The 23,384-nt window shown below is 36.8% G+C and overlaps 1 protein-coding gene across 5 annotated transcripts in view; it reads right to left on the bottom strand.

Moving 5' to 3' along the window:
- ARHGAP32 (Rho GTPase activating protein 32) overlaps positions 1–23,384 on the bottom strand; it is a 275,222-nt gene that overhangs the window by 28,264 nt on the left and 223,574 nt on the right. For all 5 annotated transcript variants that reach the window (XM_059930040.1, XM_059930043.1, XM_059930042.1 and 2 more), the window contains 2 exons: positions 11,416–11,565; positions 4,682–4,784 (listed from right to left, as the gene is read on the bottom strand). In XM_059930040.1, the coding sequence (XP_059786023.1) occupies positions 4,682–4,784; positions 11,416–11,565 (253 nt within the window). The remainder of the gene's footprint in view (positions 1–4,681; positions 4,785–11,415; positions 11,566–23,384) is intronic.

The following is a 23,384-nucleotide window of genomic DNA, read 5'->3' as shown; positions in this document are numbered from 1 at the left end:
CATTCCATCCAAAAATGGCAGAAGACACTTTCTTCTCCAGTGCACATGGAACATTCTCCAGGATAGATCACATCTTGGGTCACAAATCAAGCCTCGGAAAATTTAAGAAAATTGAAATCATATCAAGCATCTTTTCTGACCACAACGCTATGAGATCAGGAATCAATACAGGAAAAAAACTGTAAAAAACCCAAATACATGGAGGCTAAACAGTGTGCTACTAAATAACCAAGAGATCACTGAAGAAATCAAAGAAGAAATAAAAAAATACATAGAAACAAATGACAACGAAAACACAATGACCAAAACCTATGGGATGCAGCAAAAGCAGTTCTAAGAGGGAGGTTTATAGCAATTCAATCTCACCTCAAGAAACAAGAAAAATCTCAAACAAACAATCTAACCCTACACTTAAAACTAGAGAAACAAGAACAAAGAAAACCCAAAGTCAGTAGAAGGAAAGAAATCATCAAGATCAGAGCAGAAATGAATGAAAGAGAAATGAAAAAACAATAGCAAAGATCAATAAAACTAAAAGCTGGTTCTTTAATAAGATAAACAAAATTGATAAACCCTTAGCCTGACTCATCAAGAAAAAAAGGGAGAGGATGCAAATCAATAAAATTAGCAATGAAAAAGGAGAAATCACAACTGACACAGCAGAAATACAAAGGATTGTAAGAGAATACTACAAACAACCGTATGCCAATAAAATGGACAACCACAAAGAAATGGACAAATTCTGGAAAGGTACAATTTTCCAAGACTGAACCAGGAAGAATTAGAAAATACAAACAGACCTATCAAAAATAATGAAATTGAAAGCATAATTAAAACTCTTCCAACAAACAAAAGTCCAGGAGCAGATGGCTTCACAGGCAAATTCTATCAAACATTTAGAGAAGAGTTAACACCTATCCTTCTCAAACTCTTCCCAAAAATTGCAGAGGGAGAAACACCCCCAAATTCATTCTATGAGGCCACCAACATCCTGATACCAGAAGCAGAAAAAGGTACTACAAAAAAAGAAAATTACAGACCAATATCCCTGATGAACATAGATGCAAAAATCCTCAACAAAATAATAGCAAACAGAATCCAACAGCACATTAAAAGGATCATATACCATGATCAAGTGGGATTTATCCCAGGGATGCAAGGATTCTTCAATATACGTAAATCAATGTGAAACACCACATCAACAAATCAAGGAATAAAAACCATATGATCATCTCAATAGATGCAGAAAAAGCTTTTGACAAAATTCAACACCCATTTATGATAAAAAGTCTTCAGAAAATGGGCATAGAGGGAACCTACCTCAACATAACAAAGGCCATATATGACAAACCCACAGCAAGCATCATACTTAATGGTGAAAAACTGAAAGCATTTCCACTAAGATCAGGAAGAAGACAAGGATGTCCACTCTCACCACTCTTATTCAACATAGTTTTGGAAGTCCTAGCCACAGCAATCAGAGAAGAAAAAGAAATGAAAGGAATACAAATTGGAAAAGAAGAAGTAAAACTGTCACAGTTTGCAATGACATTATACTATAAATAGAAAATCCTAAAGATGCCACCAGAAAACTACTAGAACTAATCAATGTATTTGGTAAGGTTGCAGGATACAAAATTAATGCACAGAAATCTCTGGCATGCCTATGCACCAACAAAGAAAAATCAGAAAGAGAAATGAAGGAAACACTCCCACCTACCATTGCAACAAAAAGAATAAAATACCTAGGAATAAACCTGCCTAAGGAGGCAAAAGACTTGTATTCAGAAAACTATAAAACACTGATGAAAGAAATCAAAGATGACATAAACAGATGGAGAAATGTACCATGTTCTTGGATTGGAAGGATCAATATTTGTGAAAATGACTCTCCTACCCAAAGCAATCTACAGATTCAATGCAATCCCTATCAAACTACCAATGGCATTCTTCACAGAATTAGCACAAAAAATTTTACAATTTGTATGGAAACACAAAAGACCCCGAATAGCCAAAGCAATTTTGAGAAAGAAAAACGGAGTTGGAGGAACCAGGCTCCCCGACTTCAAACTATACCACAAAGCTACAGTAATCACGACAGTATGGTACTGGCACAAAAACAGAAATATAGATCAATGGTACAGGATAGAAAGCCCAGAGATAAACCCACGCATATATGGTCACCTAATTTACGACAAAGGAGGCAAGAACATACAATGGAGAAAAGACAGCCTCTTCAATAAGTGGTGCTGGGAAAACTGGATAGCTACATGTAAAAGAATGAAATTAGAACACTACCTAATACCATACACAAAAATAAACTCAAAATGGATTAAAGACCTAAATGTAAGACCAGACACTATAAAACTCTTAGAGGAAAACATAGGAAAAACACTCTTTGACATAAACTACAGCAAGATCTTTTTTGACCCACCTCCTAGAGTAATGGAAATAAAAACAAAAATAAACAAATGGGACTTAATTAAACTTAAAAGCTTTTGCACAGCAAAGGAAACCATAAACAAGACAAAAAGACAACCCTCAGAATGGGAGAAAATGTTTGCAAATGAAACAACAAAGGATTAATCTACAAAATATACAAACAGCTCATGGAGCTCAATATCAATAAAACAAACAATCCAGTTAAAACACATGCGGAAAACCTAGGTAGACATTTCACCAAGGAGGACATACGGATGGCTGGGAGGCACATGAAAAGATGCTCAACATCACTAATTATTAGAGAAATGCATATCAAAACTACAATGAGGTATCACCTCAAACCGGTCAGAATGGCCATTATCAAAAAATCTAGAAAACAATTTAATGCTGGAAAGGGTGTGGTAAAAAGGGAACCCTCCTGCACTGTTGGTGGGAATGTAAACTGATACAACCACTACGGAAAACAGTATGGAGGGCCCTTAAAAAACTGAAAATAGGACTTCCCTGGTGGTGCAGGGGTTAAGAATCCGCCTGCCAATGTAGGGGACACGGGTTCGAGCCCTGGTCCAGGAAGATCCCACATGCCATGGAGCAACTAAGCCCGTGCACCACAACTACTGAGCCTGCACTCTGGAGCCCGTGAGCCAGAACGACTAAGCCCGTGTGCCACAACTACTGAAGCCTGCACGCCTAGAGCCCATGCTCTGCAACAAGAGAAGCCACTGCAATGAGACGCCCACACACCACAACAGAGCAGTCCCCACTCGTCGTGGGAGAAAGCCCACGTGCAGCAATGAAGCCCCAGCGCAGCCATAAGTAAATAAATAAATAAATTTATTTAAAAAAAAAAACTAAACTAAAAATAGAACTACCATATGACCCAGCAATCCCACTACTGGGCACATACCCTGAGAAAACCATAATTCAAAAGGACACATGTACCCCAATGTTCACTACAGCACTATTTACAATAGCCAGGACATGGAAACAACCTAAATGTCCAATGATAGATGAATGGATAAAGAAGATGTGGCACATATATACAATGGAATATTACTCAGCCACAAAAAGGAACGAAATTGGGTCATTTGTAGAGATGCAGATGGACTAGAGTCTGTCATACAGAATGAAGTCAGTCAGAAAGAGAAAAACAAATACCGTATGCTAACGCATATATATGGAATCTAAAAAAAAAAGGTACTGATGAACCTAGTTGCAGGGCAGGAAGGAGGTAGACACAGAGAATGGACTTGAGGACATGGGGTCGGGGGGGAAGCTAGGGCAAAGTGAGAGCAGCATCGACATATATACACTACCAAATGTAAAACCGTTGGCTGGTGGGAAGCAGCAGCATAGCACAGGGAGATTGGCTCAGTGCTTTGTGATGACCTAGAAGGGTGGGATAGGGAGGATGGGAGGGAGGCTCAAGAGGAAGGGGATATGGGGACATGTGTATGCATATGGTTGATTCGCTTTGTTGTGCAACAGAAACTAACACGGTATTGTGAAGCAATTATACTCCAATAAAGATCTATTAAAAAAAAGAAAAGAATCAATTTCAGTTAGTTTCCAAACATGTATTCCTGAAAATAGAGATGAACTCTGTGGTCAAATTAGAACAATTAAAATCCTATAGAATAATGGCAATTATCATGCACCACAGTGAAAAATAAAGGATAATAACATATTAAGAATAGACTAAAAAATAAAGGATAATAACATATTAAGAATAGACTAGAATCTAAGAGATTAAGCAAAAATTAAAAATTCTATTGCTGGTGTAAAGGATATCACTATTCTTGTCTCTGAGACGATAATGGGAGAGGATGTGCAATATGTAATACATGCACACTTGAACATATACTACAGAGCTCAGGTGAAAGGAGATTAGAAAGTTCGCTCTCATCAATTGTAATTAACTAAAGAATAATTCTATTATAATGTAAATTATCATCTCTCATGGTTATCATAGGTTCAAATTCAATTTTTAAAAATCTTCAAATATTGCAAAGAGAAAATACAAGTACTGAAGAGATTAGGGGACATGGTTTTCTGATACTACAAACGAAGAGATGGCATTTAGGAAAATATACACAGAGAACAATATGGATATTATTTCCTACTTTAAACTATCTTACAGAAAATTACAGTTATCAATATAAGTGACTTAATTTTGAAACAGTTTCATTTTAATGAATTACAGTAGGAACGAAAAAGAAAATGCCAAATTAGGTTTTACCGTAGTCTCTGGATATTGGAGGCAACGCCAGAGAGACGATATATTCCATCCACGATGCCATATCTCTCAATGAATGCTGTACAGCTTTGAAGAACCTGGGGCACTAGAGAGAATTTTTGAAGATTTAAATTGAGAGTATTCAGTGGAAACAAAGTCACAAAAAATGAGAATGTCTTAGCAAAATGAAATTTGCAAATTAAAGTTTTAAGGGGGGGAGATTAATCTACTACAAAAACTGACAAAGGCATATTTACTTAATTTCACATCTACGCTAGATAACTGGTTGCTAAATAATCAAGACTGGCTCTATCTTGTTACATTTAGGTAAGTGGAAGAGTTCATACATCATTAGCATAGTTTCTCTAAGATCTTCTGCAACAGACTCATTTAGATCATGTTAGTAAGGTGAACTGTTCAGTTCTAAAACCATTCTAGATTTTTAAAAAATACAGCTATTCAGCTGAACTTCGTACACAGTGAATGAATATGCAAAGTTAAATGCTTATCCCAGCCTGACAACTATCTATTCTAAGTGCTTCAATTTTTCACTTTTAAAAGTTTCTTTTATCATTTTTATAGTTAATGCTAATTCCAATTATATCCAATAAACAAAACATCAACATAATGCGAAGGTCAAAGCAATTTCAAGTAAATGGAATCTTTTAATTTCCTGCCTATCGTTGCATTAAAATTACTGACTTCTGACCGACAGTATCAGCTCATCATAAACGACACCAACCACAAGCAGGAAGAAGAGAAAGGCACTTTGGTTACCTCTCTGAACAACGGTCTAGAACAGAACGTTTAAAGTCTATGATAAAACATTTTTCTAACCATTCAAAAATTTACAATTACTGAAATCTGAACTTCATTTGTCTTGCAATGCAGACTGAGGAATTCACAGGCTTTAGTAGCTATGTTCCTTTCATCGTTTTAAGTTACAATCCATGAAAAGAATGGCTTGGAAGAACATTATTTGGTGTGCAAAAAACTACTATATTAGGGATGAAACATGCAGAGTGGGGAATGAAACAATTAAGATATTTTAATAAGATAATTTTAGCTAATGTATTTCACTTACAGCATATTATCATCATTACTACAGAAGACTTTTCCTTGGTTTTCCTGCCTTTTGTTGTACTTCCTGCATCCTGTCTTTTAAATTCTATCAGATCCTGTAACTTACATTTAAAACTTAAGACTCCTTAGCTTTGAATAATTTTATTAAAAAGCAGGTATATTATTGAGCATGTATAAGGTGCCAGGCTAAGTGCTTTACAATGGATACTCTCATTTCATTCTCACAGAAATCCTGTGGGAGAAGTTCTATCATTATCCCCATTTTACAGAGAGGAAACTGAGGCTTAGGTGAAGATTTACCCACGGACAAGCAGTAAACAAATGGCAGAAATAAGGTGCTAACTGAAGCAGTCCAAGTACAGAGCCACATTTTAACTATGGAAATACACTGCCTGAATTTTAAGGTCCTTTGCCATTTGCACTTATTTTATTATTACCATATTTCACAACTCTAGGCCAAGTGAAGTTTCATCTTTTACCATACTAACCAGCCATTCTATAAGTCCATCAATTTCCAGGTGATGGAAAACCAATTTCCTCTGCCTGGATTCTTTCTCTACTACCATCTTCTTATGGAAAACTCTTGGCTGTTGTTCAAAACCCAACTGAACTATCACTCTTAAGCAAGCCTTCTCTGAATATCCCCCAAAGTCCCAAGTAGAGGTAGCTGCACTAGGTTCTAGGTGCCCACAGAACTATGCCATTTTTGAATTAATATTTATTTGTTTATACAGCTATTACTCCTTCTTAGTCAAACTCTTAAATGGCAAACAAACATGCTTTGTTCATCCTTGTGTACTCAAAATCCAGGAGCACTGTCTTGACACAATGTAGAAAATTAGCAAATGAATTAATTTACAGGACCCTGTGAGCCTGACGAAGTTATCTGACCAAGTCAGCAGAATAGGGATCTTGGTCTTCATGTAGAACTGTATTCATTTTCAGCTGTATGCTTTTTACTTCTAAAAGCATTTAAGAATTTTAGTAACAAGAAAGGGAATATGTATATGTGGTAGAGATAAAGGGCAGGCAGAATTGTTGGGTATTTTTTGTGGATTGACTTTGATAATATAAGCAATCTCTATGTCAAAATGATATGCAAAATGCAAAATATAAAGTATCTTTATGAGTTTGACTCCTATTTCTAAAATTGTTCCATCAATGATAACCTCAATGCTTTAGGCTCCTACTCTGCAAACGAGAGGTAGAATAGTAAAATCTGGGGCTGGAAAATTTCTATCAGCTATTTCAAAGAAAATATATTTAGAGATTATTGGGGCAATTAACATAATTACTTAAAGAGAAAAAGGAAAACAAAGCTGTATTTTTTTTTAGAAGATATTTCTCATAAAGCATGCTCCAAGTTATCATGCTAACTCAAGCAAGTACACAAAAGGTTTGCCTTGGAAGAAAACTCTTCAGAGGACAGAGTTTTATTTCTGCATTATCAGGCTCTCCTAGCTTGCATTACAGAATTTTCATAAAAATAAGATGACATGATACTATACATAGAAAATCCTTTGATGCCACCAGAAAACTACTAGAACTAATCAATAAATTTGGTAAGGTTGCAGGATACAAAATTAATGCACAGAAATCTCTGGCATTCCTATACACTAACAACGGAAGATCAGAAAGAGATATTAAGGAAACAATCCCATTTACCATCACAACAAAAAGAATAAAATACCTAGGAATAAACCTACCTAAGGAGATAAAAGACTTGTACTCAGAAAACTATAAAACACTGATGAAAGAAATCAAAGACGACATAAACAGATGGAGAAATAGACCATGTTCTTGGATTGGAAGAATCAATATTGTGAAAATGACTATACTACCCAAAGCAATCTACAGATTCAATGCAATCCCTATCAAACTATCAATGGCATTCTTCACAGAATTAGAGCAAAACATTTTACAGTTTGTATGGAAACACAAAAGACCCTGAATAGCCAAAGCAGTCCTGAGAAAGAAAAACGGAGTTGGAGGAATCAGGCTCCCCAACTTCAAACTATACTACAAAGCTACAGTAATCAAGACAGTATGGTACTGGCACAAAAACAGAAATATAGATCAATGGTACAGGATAGAAAGCCCAGAGATAAACCCATACACATATGGTCACCTAATTTATGACAAAGGAGGCAAGAACATACAGTGGAGAAAAAACAGCCTCTTCAATAAGTGGTGCCAGGAAAACTGGACAGCTACATTTAAAAGAATGAAATTAGAACACTCCCTAACACCACACACAAAAATAAACTCAACATGGATTAACGACCTAAATGTAAGACCAGACACCATAAAACTCTTAGAGGAAAACACAGGAAGAACACTCTTTGACAAAAATCACAACAAGATCTTTTTTGACCCACCTCCTAGAGTAATGAAAATAAGAACAAAAATAAACAAATGGGACCCAACTAAACTTAAAAGCTTTTGCACAGCAAAGGAAACCATAAACAAGACGAAAAGACAACCCTCAGAAGGGGAGAAAATATTTGCAAATCAAGCAACGGATGAAGGATTAATCTCCAAAATACACAAACAGCTCACGGAGCTCAATACCAAAAAAACAAACAAGCCAATTAAAAAATGGGCAGAAGACCTAAACAGACATTTCACCAAAGAAGACATACAGATGGCCAAGAGGCACATGAAAAGATGCTCAACATCACTAATTATTAGACAAATGCAAATCAAAACTACTATGAGGTACCACCTCACACCGGTCAGAATGGTCATCATCAAAATATCTACAAACAATAAATGCGGGAGAGGGTATGGAGAAAAGGGAACCCTTTTGCACTGTTGGTGGGAATGTAAATTGATACAGCCACTAGGGAGAACAGTATGGAGGTTCCTTAAAAAACTAAAAATAGAATTACCATACAACCCAGCAATACCACTACTGGGCATATACCCTGAGAAAACCATAATTCAAAAGGACACATGTACCCCAATGTTCACTGCAGCACTATTTACAATAGCCAGGACATGGAAACAACCTAAATGTCCAATGACAGATGAATGGATAAAGAAGATGTGGTACATGTATACAATGGAATATTACTCAGCCATAAAAAGGAACAAAATTGGGTCATTTGTAGAGATGTGCATGGACCTAGAGTCTGTCATACAGAGTGATGTAAGTCAGAAAGAGAAAAACAAATATCGTATATTAACGCATATATGTGGAATCTAGAAAAATGGTACAGATGAACCTATTTTCAGGGCAGGAATAAAGACTCAGATGTAGAGAATGGACATGTGGACACACAGGGGCAAGGGGAGGGTGGGACAAATTGGGAGATTAGATTTGACACAAATACACTACCATGTGTAAAACAGATAGCTAGTGGGCACCTGCTGTATAGCACAGGGAGCTCAGCTTGGTGCTTCTGTGATGACCTAGATGGGTGGGATGGGGTGGGTGGGAAGAAGGTCCAAGAGGGAGGGGATATAGGTATACATATAGCCGATTCACTTCATTGTACAGCACAACATTGTAAAGCAATTATACTCCAAAAAAAAAAAAAAAAACCTAAAAAAAATAACGTACCATCTGTCAAAAAGTATAGATAACTTCTCTGGGATTCTTACAACCATGTGATATTATATTCATACTTGCTTATGTTCTCCCAAACAAGTAGGCAAATTTGAAAATATGGGGAATTAGAGGTCTTTCCCTGATTATACAGCTAAGCCTCTACAGACATCATACTTCATGGAAAACATCTGAACTGTTTCTTTACACTTTATGTTCCCTAAGTAAAAGGACTGAATGTCCAAAAAACAATCACATCACAGAGCTTCATAAATAAAACAATATAACTGAACATTGTTATTACTTAGAATTTTAAGAGAGACTAATGAGACATAAAATTAAAATTAGTAGCAAAATGAAAGAGAAGAGCATAAACTTTCATTTTGAAAAACAGAGAGTAGAAACTGAAGAACAGTACAGGAAGATAAAAAGAGAAAAGATCTGAATTCTTTTTTTCACTAACATAAGAAAGTAATATGAGAACCCAATACATTATTAGAAGAAATCCTAGTATAAAAAGGCATTTTATTAACTACCTTTTTCCCTCAAACCATCTAACCAACCAGCCAAGTGCACATTAAATAATCACCCAGTCAAAACATAACATTAGAAACCTCCAAAATGATTCTTCCAAAAGGTGATATAACTTTAAGAATTATTCCCACATTCTCCAAATAATACACTTCTAAACCACTCTTATTTAATATTTTTAGTACTTTTTTATCATCAAATGACAATACAATAGGAAGTAAATGTTTAAATTAAACTGATGACCCTTAAAATTAGAATCATGGCTAAAAGAAGTATAAGTAAGTATGACAAAAATTGGTCCTTTATTTTTCTTGACAGTTTCAGTTTCATTTCTGTTCTTTTCTCTTCATTTATTCAGTCAGTCATTCCCTTCACACATTCAGCCTTTTATATGCCAGGCATCATGCAAGCATTGTGTAACACAGACGAAAAAGGCAAGTTCCATTCTCAAGGCAGTGGCTTCCAGGCCAAGAGTACACGGTACGGTGTTACACATTAGAATGTGCATCATGATTTTTGGTTAGAAAAATACGATTACCTAAAGGATTAATTTCAGGGGTTATTGGGCCTTGCTTGTTTCCAGTGTGCTCTGATTATAAAATCCCCGTATATTTACAATAATTTAAGAAAGCCTCTTGTTGAAAGGGCCAAATAACCTCAAACAGAAATACATTCGGGCAACAGAGTTTCCTCACCTTGAGTTTTAAAATATTTTTTACATTTTGTACCAAATGTAATTTTACCTAGTTTTCTACAAAGTTCTCACTTTTTAAAAAAGCGATCTCATTTTAAGGATATTTGGCTTCAAATATGTGCAGCAAATAAAACAAGTCCTATGAAAAAATCAATGACACCTACAAACCCTTTGTTCCACTAGAATAGATTTTATCATAGTTAGGGGATATATAACCATTACAGTTATTAAACCTGTTATTTTTCATAAAGAAATTATATATTGGCATCTGTCCTCTCTACCATACTTACTAAGAATGGAAACACAACCAAAACTTCTAAGCACAACTAAAACTTGCTGAATTGATATTTGAAAGCTAATAACAAACTGGAAAGCACTCCCTCATAATGATCACATCCATCCATTCATCCAAGCACTGAATTCTTGAATAAGAATTTAATTTACAGAAAAAGGAATTTAAATTTTTAGTTATAAAAGTTGGGAGGCTGGTCTTGGTAATATACAGTCTCAAAACTATGACTTTTTTTTCAAAAGAGAAATAAACATTTTAGAATAAACTGTGAGAAGGAAAACTGGCTGAGGAAGCTATCTGGACAGATATGAAAATAACGTAAACTAGCAGAGCTACTATACCCTCTGTGTGAATGTTTTCCTCTTCCTGAACAGATCACAAGCATCTCTGATGCCAAAGTGCATTCCTAGACCCCTCTTGATTCTCAGCTACCCCAGAACTCAGGTGAGTACCTGAGAACGTTCAATATGTGCTGCTGAACTTACTTGGAATAGGTATTGCTTGTCCAATCTACTTTAATTGATTATAGGAAATCAACAGGGAGAGGTCAGAAACTAAAATTATGAGTTCATAAATTTTATTTTTACCTTCAAAACCAGAATTCAGAAGGTGCTCCCCCAGGTCACAACCAAATACCCTTTCTTTCAAGATCCCACGCTGCTTCAACTTCTGTTTTGTTGGACGAGACTTCATGAATGTCCGTAAAAAAGTAATGAGCTTGCCGTGCTTTTTAGATACTAAAAAATAATAATAAAGAGAAAATACCTTAGTTGGGGCAAGAGGTCACATTTTTACTTAGTATGAAAAGAAATGCCGATCTCAACAGCTGACCACAAAATAATCTATTACAAGTATACTTTATATTCTGTAGGAAATTTTCTGCAGAAGTTGCAGAAACAGTTGCTTTATAAATAATATCAGGGTTTTTGCATATTCTTCTCAAGAGCCTGTGATCTTATGTGATGGGATTGTGAGCAAACTGAAGTATTATAATTTGTGACTTTTTTAAATCAAGCGTGGTAAACCAGCCACCTTCCCAATGCTACCCAAGCGTGCTACAGGATGACAACTGGGACCTGAGTTGTATATTGCTTTGGAGATCTTCATGATAAGTAAGACTTAAAATGGTGTAAATTTAGAAACTGCATTTCTAGTTAATTTCTAAAATATTTTATTTAGTGGTTAGAAATTTTCATGACATTTACAATCTGGAATGTAAAACTGAAAAAATAAACAACTCCCTCTTTCTCATTGCATTATGATATAGATCACACTTGTCAAACTAATGGCTATGTAAGTACAAGACACACACACACATAAAAAAGCATTAGATTTTCTATTAACATTCATCTATAGTACACCAAATATGTCACCTTAAATCCTTTGTAGATCAAGGCAAGAGATAAGTTACATATAGTAAGATATTTCCACTGACTTATATGTTAGAAAGATAACAGCAAAAGATCTGAAAGCAAACAAATCCTTAGAAAACTGACTTTTGCTGAGAAGTACAGCCTGCAGGGAAAATTACTCTAGAAGTCAACACACAACAAATTACCATAAGATCAGAGATTAGCTGCAGGATAGAACACTAAGCCACATGGCCTCAATCCTCCTACTCAGTTTGTATATGATTACAGGAGTCTTATTGAACCCTGCTATAGTTTCTTGAGTGAACCCAAATCATAAATCCCTTGAACTGATGAATCCTCCTGTAGGAATTCTGTGCACTGAGATTAACTTGTGGCCAAAATGGACCACTAGATGGGTTACTCTGACCAGATTAAACACTCTCTTTACATTTTGGGGGAAACTCTATTTACAGACTTAAGCATCTTTTCTATGAACTGTACAAAGGTGATCAACTGTAACTGGCTTGCCCATAACTGAGAGGTTTCCTGGGACATGAGCCTTTCAGTGCTAAAACCAGCAAAGTCCTGAGCAAACTGGGACAAAGTAGTCATCCTAGACCGTACACAGATTAAAGAGGAAATTTATTTTTTCTATACCAATTACTTAAAGTTTACTTAGAATCGTCAGTATAATTTTGATGCTATCTCTAACATGCTGTGACACTGGGTAAAGTACAACCTCGCCTGTATCTGAGATCCTTGCTACGAAGTTAAATGACATGGTCTCTTATCTGCTGAGACATTTATAGCACACTGGGGTAACTTCAGAAGTATGTCACACTTGTAATATTAGTATATTAAAAGTTACTGAACTTGTATGAGTTTTATTCTCCCCTAGTTGCTACCAGATTGTGTGTTATGAATCTTTGTTGTTAAAAGTATGGCCATCAAACCATTTTTGTTCATTTTTGAACATTCTCTAACAAACTTTAAAATAATTTTGAGAAGATTAATGAATAAAAACAAATGAGTTTGCTTTACAGTAATTTAACATTACATTTATATATTTGAAAGAATTTTAATTTCTATAATAGTCAATATTTCTACCTGGAAACAGGGTGTGTCATCAGTTTTCTAAAGCTTTTATATCTCGCAGTAAAGTTTTCTAATTTTCTTTATGAAAAGACACATTCCACATATTTCTTGTTAGGGATATTGCTAAGTATTTTACCTTTTTTTCTTTTCTTTTTTTTTTTTTTTTTGCTGCTTTTGTAGAATAATAGTTTTCTTCAATTACAGTCCTAACTGGTAGTTACTGGTATACTGGAAAATTATTTCTTCATGTATGGCTCAAATCTGATCATTTTCTAAACTCTCAACAATTTTAGGAGAATTTTAGTTGATCCTTTCGGATTTCATGGATATATTGTGTTAAAGCAAATATGGTAATTCCATCCTGTTTCTGATTTCTTTTTCAGATTTTAATAATTGGCCAGAACTTCCAAGACACATGTTAAAAAGTAGGCATTTGTACTTTGACGCTGAATTTGATGAAAATATCTGTTGGATTTGGCAACTGCATATGATGTACATGAGAAAACATTCTTTTAGTCAGATTTCCAGGAATGTTTCAAAGGGATGGGAACTGAATTTTAACTACTATTCATTTAGCAACAAACATGTAAGTGCCTCCTGTACCTCAGGAACTGAGAGTACAGTGGGCAACAAGTAAGACAAGCTCTTGCTGTCAGAGCTTACTGAGGAGAGAAGGACAATGAACAAATAATAATACCCATATAGCCAGCATTTATTTTATGCTTAGTTACGTGCCAACAACTGCATAAGTGTTTATATTTATTAACCATTCATTTCTCATAGGATCCTATAAGGAAAATACTATTGCTACCCCCTTTTTAGAGGAAGAAACTCAGGCACAGAGGGCTAAGTAACATGTCTAAGGTCATGGAACCAGGATTAAAAGTCAGGTGGTCTAGCTCAAAACCCAAGTTCTTAGCCACTGTATGATACAGCCTAAATTAAGACAGCAAGGTAATTTCAGATTGCTTTTAACTGCTAGTAGGAAATAAACAGAGTGTAGTAATAGTGATGAGAAAAAGAAACTATTGGGTCGGCCAAAAAGTTCCTTTGGTTTTTCAGTAAAAATAAAAGACACATTTTTCACTTTCACCAAGAACTTTGTTGAAAAACATATTCACTGTTTTGTTCCACTACCTTCTGCCATTTTTCAGGCAACTTCATAATTCCATCTTCCCAAAATCTTTTATCTTTTTGAGCAAAGAACTGTTCCAGGTACCTTTTATAGTCTTCCAGGGAACTGAAATTTTTTCCATTAAGAGAATTTTGTAAGGACCGAAATAAATGGAAATCCAAAGAAGCAATGTCTAGTGAATAGAGCAGATGAATCAGAACTTCCCAGCCAAGCTGTAACAGTTTTTGCATGGTCATCAAAGAGATATGAGGTCTTGCATTACCCTGATGGAAGATTATGCATTTTCTGTTGACTAACTCCGGATGCTCTTTGTCGAGTGCTACTTTCAGTCGGTCTAATCGGGAGCAGTACCAATTAGACCTGTTGGAATTAATCATTTCGTTTTCTGGAAGGAGCTCATAATAGAGGACTCCCTTCCAATCCCACCATATACATAACATCACCTTCTTTGGATGAAGACCAGCCTTTGGTGTGGTTGGTGGTGGCCCATTTCGCTTGCCCCACGATCTCTTCCGTTCCACATTGTTGTACAGTATCCACTTTTCATCGCCCGTCACAATTTGTTTTAAAAATGGAACATTTTCATTATGTTTAAGTAGAGAATCGCATGCAGAAATACGGTCAAGGTTTTATTCGCTTAACTTATGTGGAACCCAAACATCAAAGCAATTAACATAACGAAGCTGATGCAAATGATTTTCAGCACTTGATTTGGATATTTTGAGTATGTCAGCTACCTCCCGAGTGGTATAACATTGATTGTTCTCAATTAATGTCTCGATTTGATTTAATGTCTCGATTTGATCGCTATCAACTTCAACTGGTCTACCCAACTGTGAAGCATTGTCCAGAGAGAAAACTCCAGCACAAAACTTCGCAAACCACTTTTGACATGTTCGATCAGTCACAGCACCTTCTCCATACACTGCACAAATCTCTTTTTGCGTTTCGGTTGCGTTTTTACCTTTCTTGAAATAATAAAGCATAATATGCCTAAAGTGTTGCTTTTTTTCTTCCGTCTTCAATATTAAAGTGGCTACACAAAAATTCACCAATTTTGATAAGTTTTTTTAAAATGCACGCTGATATGACAGCTGCCACAATACAATCTAACAAAATTGTTTCGAATGAAGTTAAAGACAACTAAGCGCTACTAAAGCCATCTTACGGAAAAAACCGAACAAACCTTTTGGCCAACCCAATACCTTGATAAGGTGGTCAGGGAAGGTCTGAGGAAGTCATATATGAACTGGAAGATGCGAGTATAGTGAACAAGGAAGACTGTATGAAATGAGGCTGAAGAGGTAGGTAAAGGCCAGCACTAGAGGCCATAATACAGAGTCTGGATTTTATGCAATGAAAACACACTGAAGAGTTTAAACACTTTAGAAAGGTTACTTTAAAAATAACCCAATATGTGTATTAGAAACCTAAATGTGCATTAACAGGAAATTGATTGAATATTAATGGATACATCTGCACAGAGGACTGCTGTTTGGCTTTTTTTTTTTAAAGGAGGATCTCTAACTATTGATATGAAGCAATCCCCAGAATATATTAAGTCAAAAAGGAAGGTAGAGAACAGTATATTTAGCATAAGAAAGGATATGGAATAAATACATCACACACACATAAATTCATAACACATAATAAACACATGTATGTGTGTACATAAGAGCTTATTTTTGCAAAGAGAAACACTGGAAGGATAAACCAGATATTAATAATAATGGGTAAAAAAAATGGGTGGGGAAAGGGTGGGGATAAAAAATGAGACTGTTCTGAATATACCTTTTTATGTAGTTTGACTTCTGAATTATGTTAATGTTCTTTCTACACGTTCAAATATAAATTTCGAACGTTAAAAAAGAAAATCCTAAGATTGAAAATAACCTAAGAAATGTATCTAATAATATATCAAATTGGTAACATTGTCAACAGAGAGAAAATATTTTAAATGCCTTGTAAACAATAAACTAACTGCACATGATTACCGGGATATATTCTAGGGACAAAACAACTACCAAGTAATATTAAACTTCTTTCAACTGTATGAGAGAAAGGAGATACAATAATAAAATAAAGGAATTTAAGAAAAAATAACCCTAATGTTAGCCATGAGTTGGAACATGAACTCAAAATTAAAATATACACACATTTTCCCTAAGCTCTAGCTACTGAAAAGGCTTAGAAACAATGACATTCCAGTTGCATGAATGCCTTTGGTCTCAGACCTGGATTTCTAAATATCATTCCCTAACAAAATAAACCAGGACTCCTTGGAGAAATGCCTGTTTGCAAGTCGATAGCAAGCAAGCACAAGGTGAGACTGGGACATTTTTTTGAGACACAAAGCAGGGGAAGCACCCACACCCATCAGGAGCCATGTCAAAAGCACGGAGTTGAATGGACTCCCACTGGCCAGCTTTGGAGCGTCAGAAAGATTTGAATATCATGAAGAACGACTATGACTTCTTAAAATACTCCCCAGAAGGAAGGAAGGGAGTGATGATTTTCAGCAAAAATGGAGCTAGAACATTAAAAAAAACTGCCGTGATAGTTTGCCATATTGAACTAGGCTCCCTGCAAGTACAGAGCAATAGGTTTATTTCTTTCACATCAGTTAGCAGTATCGTATCTCGAATTACTGACTGAAATTAATTATATATTAACCAGGAAATACGCTCACAATTCAGCGATACCTGTACAGAGATAGATTTGTATTCATGCTCCTCCGACCAAACTCTCATACACAATAAAATTACATTAGTCAGAGGGCAACCTGGGTAGGACAGGACTTTCCAGGACACCTGGTAGCTTTGACTGTCTTTGGTGTCCTAAGTTGGGCTCAAGAAGAAGGAAAGTTGGCTATCTTTTCCCGTAGGGTAAAGACCATTCATATTTATTTTTCCTAAATAATGACCTAAGACTCAAGTAGGAGCTTGCAGTATGACACAAAATTAAGACCAGTGGAGAGTGCCATTAGCAACTCTGTGCCCCCATCTGGCACTTGTGGGTTCTGGGAAATTGTGCTGATATGCGCGTAACCTGGCTTCTACTCGGCGTGGCCACGCTGCTTCTGTCACCTTTCCAAAAACACTACTAAATAAATTGGGAACTTTAAACCTAAACTTGTAATGGGAAAGAGGGGTGGGTGTGGTCTCTTCCTGCCAACCTATATCCCAATGTGAGATACCAAAATAACTAATATTCATAATGGTGACTAGACATACAATCTTAAATAATTTCTAAGTCTTCAAAGAAAGATTGAACTATGTTCTACACAGTTTTAGTGTTGCTGTTATTGTTATTACAATTGGCATTCCAATTTAGAGATAGTTATGGTGAAAAACTCTGGCATCCATAATTAAATAATCAATTACTTATCGAGATAGACAAATTTCATTGCACTGGAAATTTAAACTAATAAAAATACTCAATTTAGTTACAAATTTGAAGATCTAACAACACTTCCAAATATAAATGTCTCTTCATATTAATTTTTTCTTCACTTTATATTTTCTTCCCATTTCTTAGACAATAAAATGGCTAAAAGAAGTTTCTTTTGGACACTACACTGCCCCTACGCATTTTCTTATAACAAACTAGCAAACTTCTTAGTAAAACTACCTTTCGAGGAACAGAGTACGGAATACTGTCAATGAAATCAGGAGACTTCTCCTGAGGAAGGGAGAGTGGGGGACTGGCTTTAGACAGGTAAGTGCTTATAAACCCACTTCAGCAAAGGAACCTTGGAATGCAGTGGGAAGTGTGTTAGGGTTAAGGTCCACCAAATATGGTGGATCAGAGAAATGAAAATGATAACAGACATTTCCACAGATAAAATGCATAAAAAATAAAACACAAAACAGTACTTAGACAAAAGCAAATCATACCACTGTGTATTCAAATTCCCTACTCTAGGGTTAAAATGCAACATGTGCCACAAGGCTACTTTCTTCCATATCATTTAGACAAGATTTCATGCTTGCAATCATCTTTCAAACTTGACACAAATCCAACCAGACCAGTTCTTCCAGTAGTTAAAAGCTTTAGCAGTATGACACACAACTTAGTATCTCCAAGGTAAATCTTTATGATACCAACAACCAGTTTATAGGGGCACGGTGAACCTTGACATGGAGAGGCAGGGCACCAGGAGTTTCTAACTACACAAGTATAGTATTTCTCCAGCAAATCCTAAGAATTCTCCTTTTTCATAATACTTCACTTAAATCAGAGTTCTCTAAATTGGGTCTTAGAAATCTTCTAGACTGATGTGAGAGAAGTCTGGGCTTGGAGTAATTTCTCAGTAAATTAAATTAAAGGAAGATGATTTGTGTCAGATAAGGGCCTTGGCATTAGGTTTATTTGATTATATGCATCAAGTTCTAAGATCTGTAATGAATTCATATGGCCAGGCAGACAAAGTGAGAGGGTAGAGGTGGGATGCGTAATACCTGAGGAGATTATCTTGGTTAACCTAAGGTATAATAAAGTACAAGTGTAAGGTTTATATGTCCAATGGATTTTCACAATTGTACACAATGTCCTGTCTTTTGCTCAAATTTTTATAAGCATAGATTAGATGACCATTTGATGGAAATTTAAGAGACTGGAATAGAAATACAGGCAACTGGACTCTGGGATATTTAAGGGTCTTTATAACCTCTCAAATTCTGTCTCTGTTGCATACTTTGAAATATTTTATGTTAAATAAACATGAAAAGATTCAAATTTTAATACAAAATTCCATAAACTTGCTTTCATTTAACGTACAACAACATATATATTCATACCAATAGATATGGAGAAAAGACTTTTCTCTAAGCAATGTCAAATTGATTTTTCCCTTACTTTGTTATTATATACACAGACTAGTTTTCTAAAAAAAATTCTGCTCTTCAAGATCAGCCAAGATGGTGTAGAAAGACTCTGAGCTCGCCTCCTCTCATGGGCTCCCCAGAATTACAACTATTTGCAGAACAATCATCGATGAAAAAGACCAGAACCTACCAGAAAAGATCTTCTACAACTAAAGATATAAAAAAAGAACCACAACGAGACAGGTAGGAGGGGTGGAGTTGCAATACAGTCAAACCTTCGGGGTGGATGAACCACAAGCGGGAGATGAGTATTAACTGTGGAGCTTCTACCGAAGAAGTGAGGGGTCCAAGCCCCATGCTGGGCTCCATGGGGCTCCCCAGCTCAGGAATCCTGCACCAGGAAAACAAGCCCCCAGAGCATTTGGCTTTGAAAGTCACCAGGGCTTACTTTTGGGAGTCCCGGAGGGCTGGGGGAAATAGAGACTCCACTCTTAAAGGGCACACAGAATCTCACACACTCCGGGACCCAGGGCAGAAGCAGTGATTTGAAAGGAGCCTGGGTCAGACCTGCCTGCTGATCTTGGAGAGTCTCTCTGAGGCAGGCAGCAACTGCAGCTCCCCTGGGGACACAGACACAGGTGGTAGCCATTTCTGAGGAGTCCGGTCTACCATGTGGACACTGGTCCTGGCAAGCACCATTCTGGAATCCTCTCTCTAGCTTATCAGCCTCAGGACCCAGCCCAGCCCCTAACCCATCAGCCTATAGGCGCCAGTGCCGGGGCGCATCAGGCCAAGCAACTAACTGGGTGTAGAAACAGCCTCACCCACCAACAGACAGGCTGCTTAAGACTCCCAAAGCCCACAGCCACCCCTAGACACAGCCAGGCCCACCAGAGGACCCAGGACCCGGTCTCACACAACAGTGCACAGACAATAAACCTGGGACCCCCAGGGACCTCCAGAAAGAGACCCCGGGACCCAGCTCCCACCACCAGAAGGCAGGCAGCAGGCCCAGCAACCTCTGGGCCCTGGCCCCATCCTCCAGCCGGCCAACACAAGCTCTGGGACATCCCAGACTCCACAGCCAAGGGTGCCAGGAAGCAGCCCTACTCACCAGCCATCTGATACCAGCTCTAGGACCCCTGGGCTCTGCAGCCAGAACCCAGGACCCAGCCCTGCCCTACAGGAGGCCAGCACTAGTCCAGAGACCTGGCTTCACCCACCAGTGGGCAGGCAACAGCCCCGGGCTCTCCTGAACCTTGACTCTGCCCCAGTGAGCCAGCACTAGCCCCAGGCCCCCACGGGGCTCCACAGTCAGCCGCTTGTGACCCAAGCCCAGCACAAAGCTCTGGTGATGAGAGGGGAGTTCGCTGCTGGGACGCCAAGGACACCTCCTACAAAAGGCCCCTTCTCCAAGGCAGGGAAATGTAACCAACCTACCAGATACATATAAACAAAAACAACAAATATTTTCTCCCATTCTGTAGGTTGTCTTTTCATTTTGCTTATGGTTTCCTTTGCTGTGCAAAAGCTTTTCAGTTTAATCAGGTCCCATTTGTTTATTTTTGTTTTTATTTCCATTACTTTAGGTGATGGATCCAAAAAGATATTGCTGCGATTTATATCATTTCCATGCATGTTTTTATACTTTAGCTGTACATGTACACAGCCATAAGCAATATATATTATCATTTTGCATGTTTTTAAAATTTGTAGAAATGGAATCATACTATATCAAACCTTCCTCAAAGTTATCTGTTTTGAGAATATATAATTGTGGCTCAGTATATTCATTTTATTTATTTATTTTTATTTTTTATTAATTAATTTATTTTTATTTTTGGCTGCGTTAGGTCTTCGTTTCTGTGCGAGGGCTTTCTCTAGTTGTGGCAGGCCGGGGCCACTCTTCATCGCGGTGCGCGGGCCTCTCACTATCGCGGCCCCTCCTGTTGCGGAGCACAGGCTCCAGACGCGCAGGCTCAGTAGTTGTGGCTCACGGGCCTAGTTGCTCTGCGGCATGTGGGATCTTCCCAGACCAGGGCTCGAACCCGTGTCCCCTGCATTGGCAGGCAGACTCTCAACCACTGCGCCACCAGTGAAGCCCAGTATATTCACTTTAATTGCATTATAGTATTCCCCTGTAAGTATATACTACAGCTGCACTCCCATTCTGTTGACTGTCATTCAGAGGGTTTTGAAGTTTTTGTTATTACAATCAGTACTGCATTGAGCAATCTGGTGTCTCCTGACACAGCTGAGAGAATTTCTCTGGCACTCATGCTGAAGAGTAGGACATCTGGGCTGTAGAGTATGTACTTTTCAACCATATTTCAACTTTGCTAGAATATTCTCTAAAATGATTTACCAACATAACATTCCCATAGGGTGTACTTCAGGATTCCACTCTTCATTTCTTTGTCCTATTCAGTTCTGTCAGACTTTTTCATTTCTATCAATCTGATCAGTATGAAATTTTATTCCACTTTAAAGTGCACTTCTGTGCTTGCTAATGAGATTAGGCATTGTTTCATGTTCATTGGTCATTCAGTCTTCCTCTTCAGGGAAATAACAGTTCACATCCTTGGCCCATTTTACTATTTGGTTGTCTTTTTCTTACTGATGGGCAAGAATTCTTTATATAATCTGGAAACGAGTCCCCTGTCAGTTACTCATGTTACAAACATGTTCTCCCAGTCTTTGGCTTATCTTGTCTAAATTTCTAATCACGTCTTTGTGTAAGGTTTCCATGCTTTAAGATATCTTTCCCTACCCAAGGTCATAAACATACCGTCTTATTTCTTTTAAACCTTTTATTTCCTAAACCTCTTTCACTTTAAGGTTTTTAATTGACTTTGAACTTTTTTGTATGTTTAGGATGAGGCAGAGATATAATCGCACTGCTTTTTTCTTTATGCACAACCAATTATTTCATCACCTTTTACTGGATAATTCCTTCTCCATTGCTTTGTAAGGTTAATTCTTATGTGAAAAGTGTGTACAGTATGTGAGGGTCTGTTTCTGTGTTCTCTCAATCCTACCAGTCTCTCTTCATCAATTCCTCACTTTCTTCATTTCTAGCATTTTATAGGTCTTAATACCTGGAAAAATGAGTCCCTCCACTTTTTCTGATTCTTCAAAACTGCCTTTACATTTTTAGCCCTTTACTCTTTCATATAAATTTTAGCACCTGCTTCTCTAATTATAGGAGGAAAAAAAACTTTGGGGAATTCGATTGAAGCTGCACTGAATTACAGATTATTTTAGAGGAAAACTGACTTCTTTTCAATATTGAGCCTTCCTGACCATGAACACAGTATATCTCTCCATTTATTTAAGATTCTTTTATGTCCTTCAGTTTAAGTTTTTCTAATCTTTCTCCATAAAGGTCTTACTTACTTTTGTTATAGCTATTCTTAGGAACTTTATGATTTGCATTGCTATTGTAAATTGTACTATTTTCTAAATGAGAGTTTCTAATAATTTATTACTGGTATATAGAAACACAATTAGCATGGTGTGACAGACTACTGAGGTTCCAATCATGCCTCTGTGACTTCTAGCTGTACAACTGTGGACAAGGTACCTAATTCTCAGACCTCATTTTCCTCATCTATGAAAAAGTTAAAAATAGTAATTACCTAATAGGATTGTTGTGAGAATTAAATATAAAGCACTTTTTTTCTGCTGGATAGAAAAAAAAAAACCTTAATAAATATTAGGTACTCTGTTGTCACTGTATTATTTATCTTTCATTCAGCAACCTTGCTCAACTGTTATTACTTCTAATAATTTGACAGTAGACTCTTCTGGATTTGTAGACAATCATCTACAAATAGTACATATTTATCCCTTCCATGTCTTTTTGTCTAATTTCACTGAACCTTGAATAAATGATGATCTTGTTCTTGACTTCAAATAGATTGTTTCTTATGCCTCACCATTAAGAATAAAATTTTCTTGGGTTTTTGGGTAGAAACCTTAAATAGATTTTAGAAACTCCCTATTCTTAATTGCCAAGATACATAAAATGAACAAGTGTTGACCTTTATCAAATGATTTCTCTGTATCTACTAAGATAATCATTTAGTTTGTTTTGTTTAATTTTTAAGTTTTGAACGTGACAAACTAGATGCACTTTTAAAGTCTTG

This window comes from Balaenoptera ricei, chromosome 8, assembly GCF_028023285.1.
Source record: "Balaenoptera ricei isolate mBalRic1 chromosome 8, mBalRic1.hap2, whole genome shotgun sequence".
Lineage (NCBI taxonomy): Eukaryota > Metazoa > Chordata > Mammalia > Artiodactyla > Balaenopteridae > Balaenoptera > Balaenoptera ricei.
The sequence above is the reverse complement of the archived record's forward strand: the minus strand, read 5'-3'. Positions and strand labels throughout refer to the sequence as shown.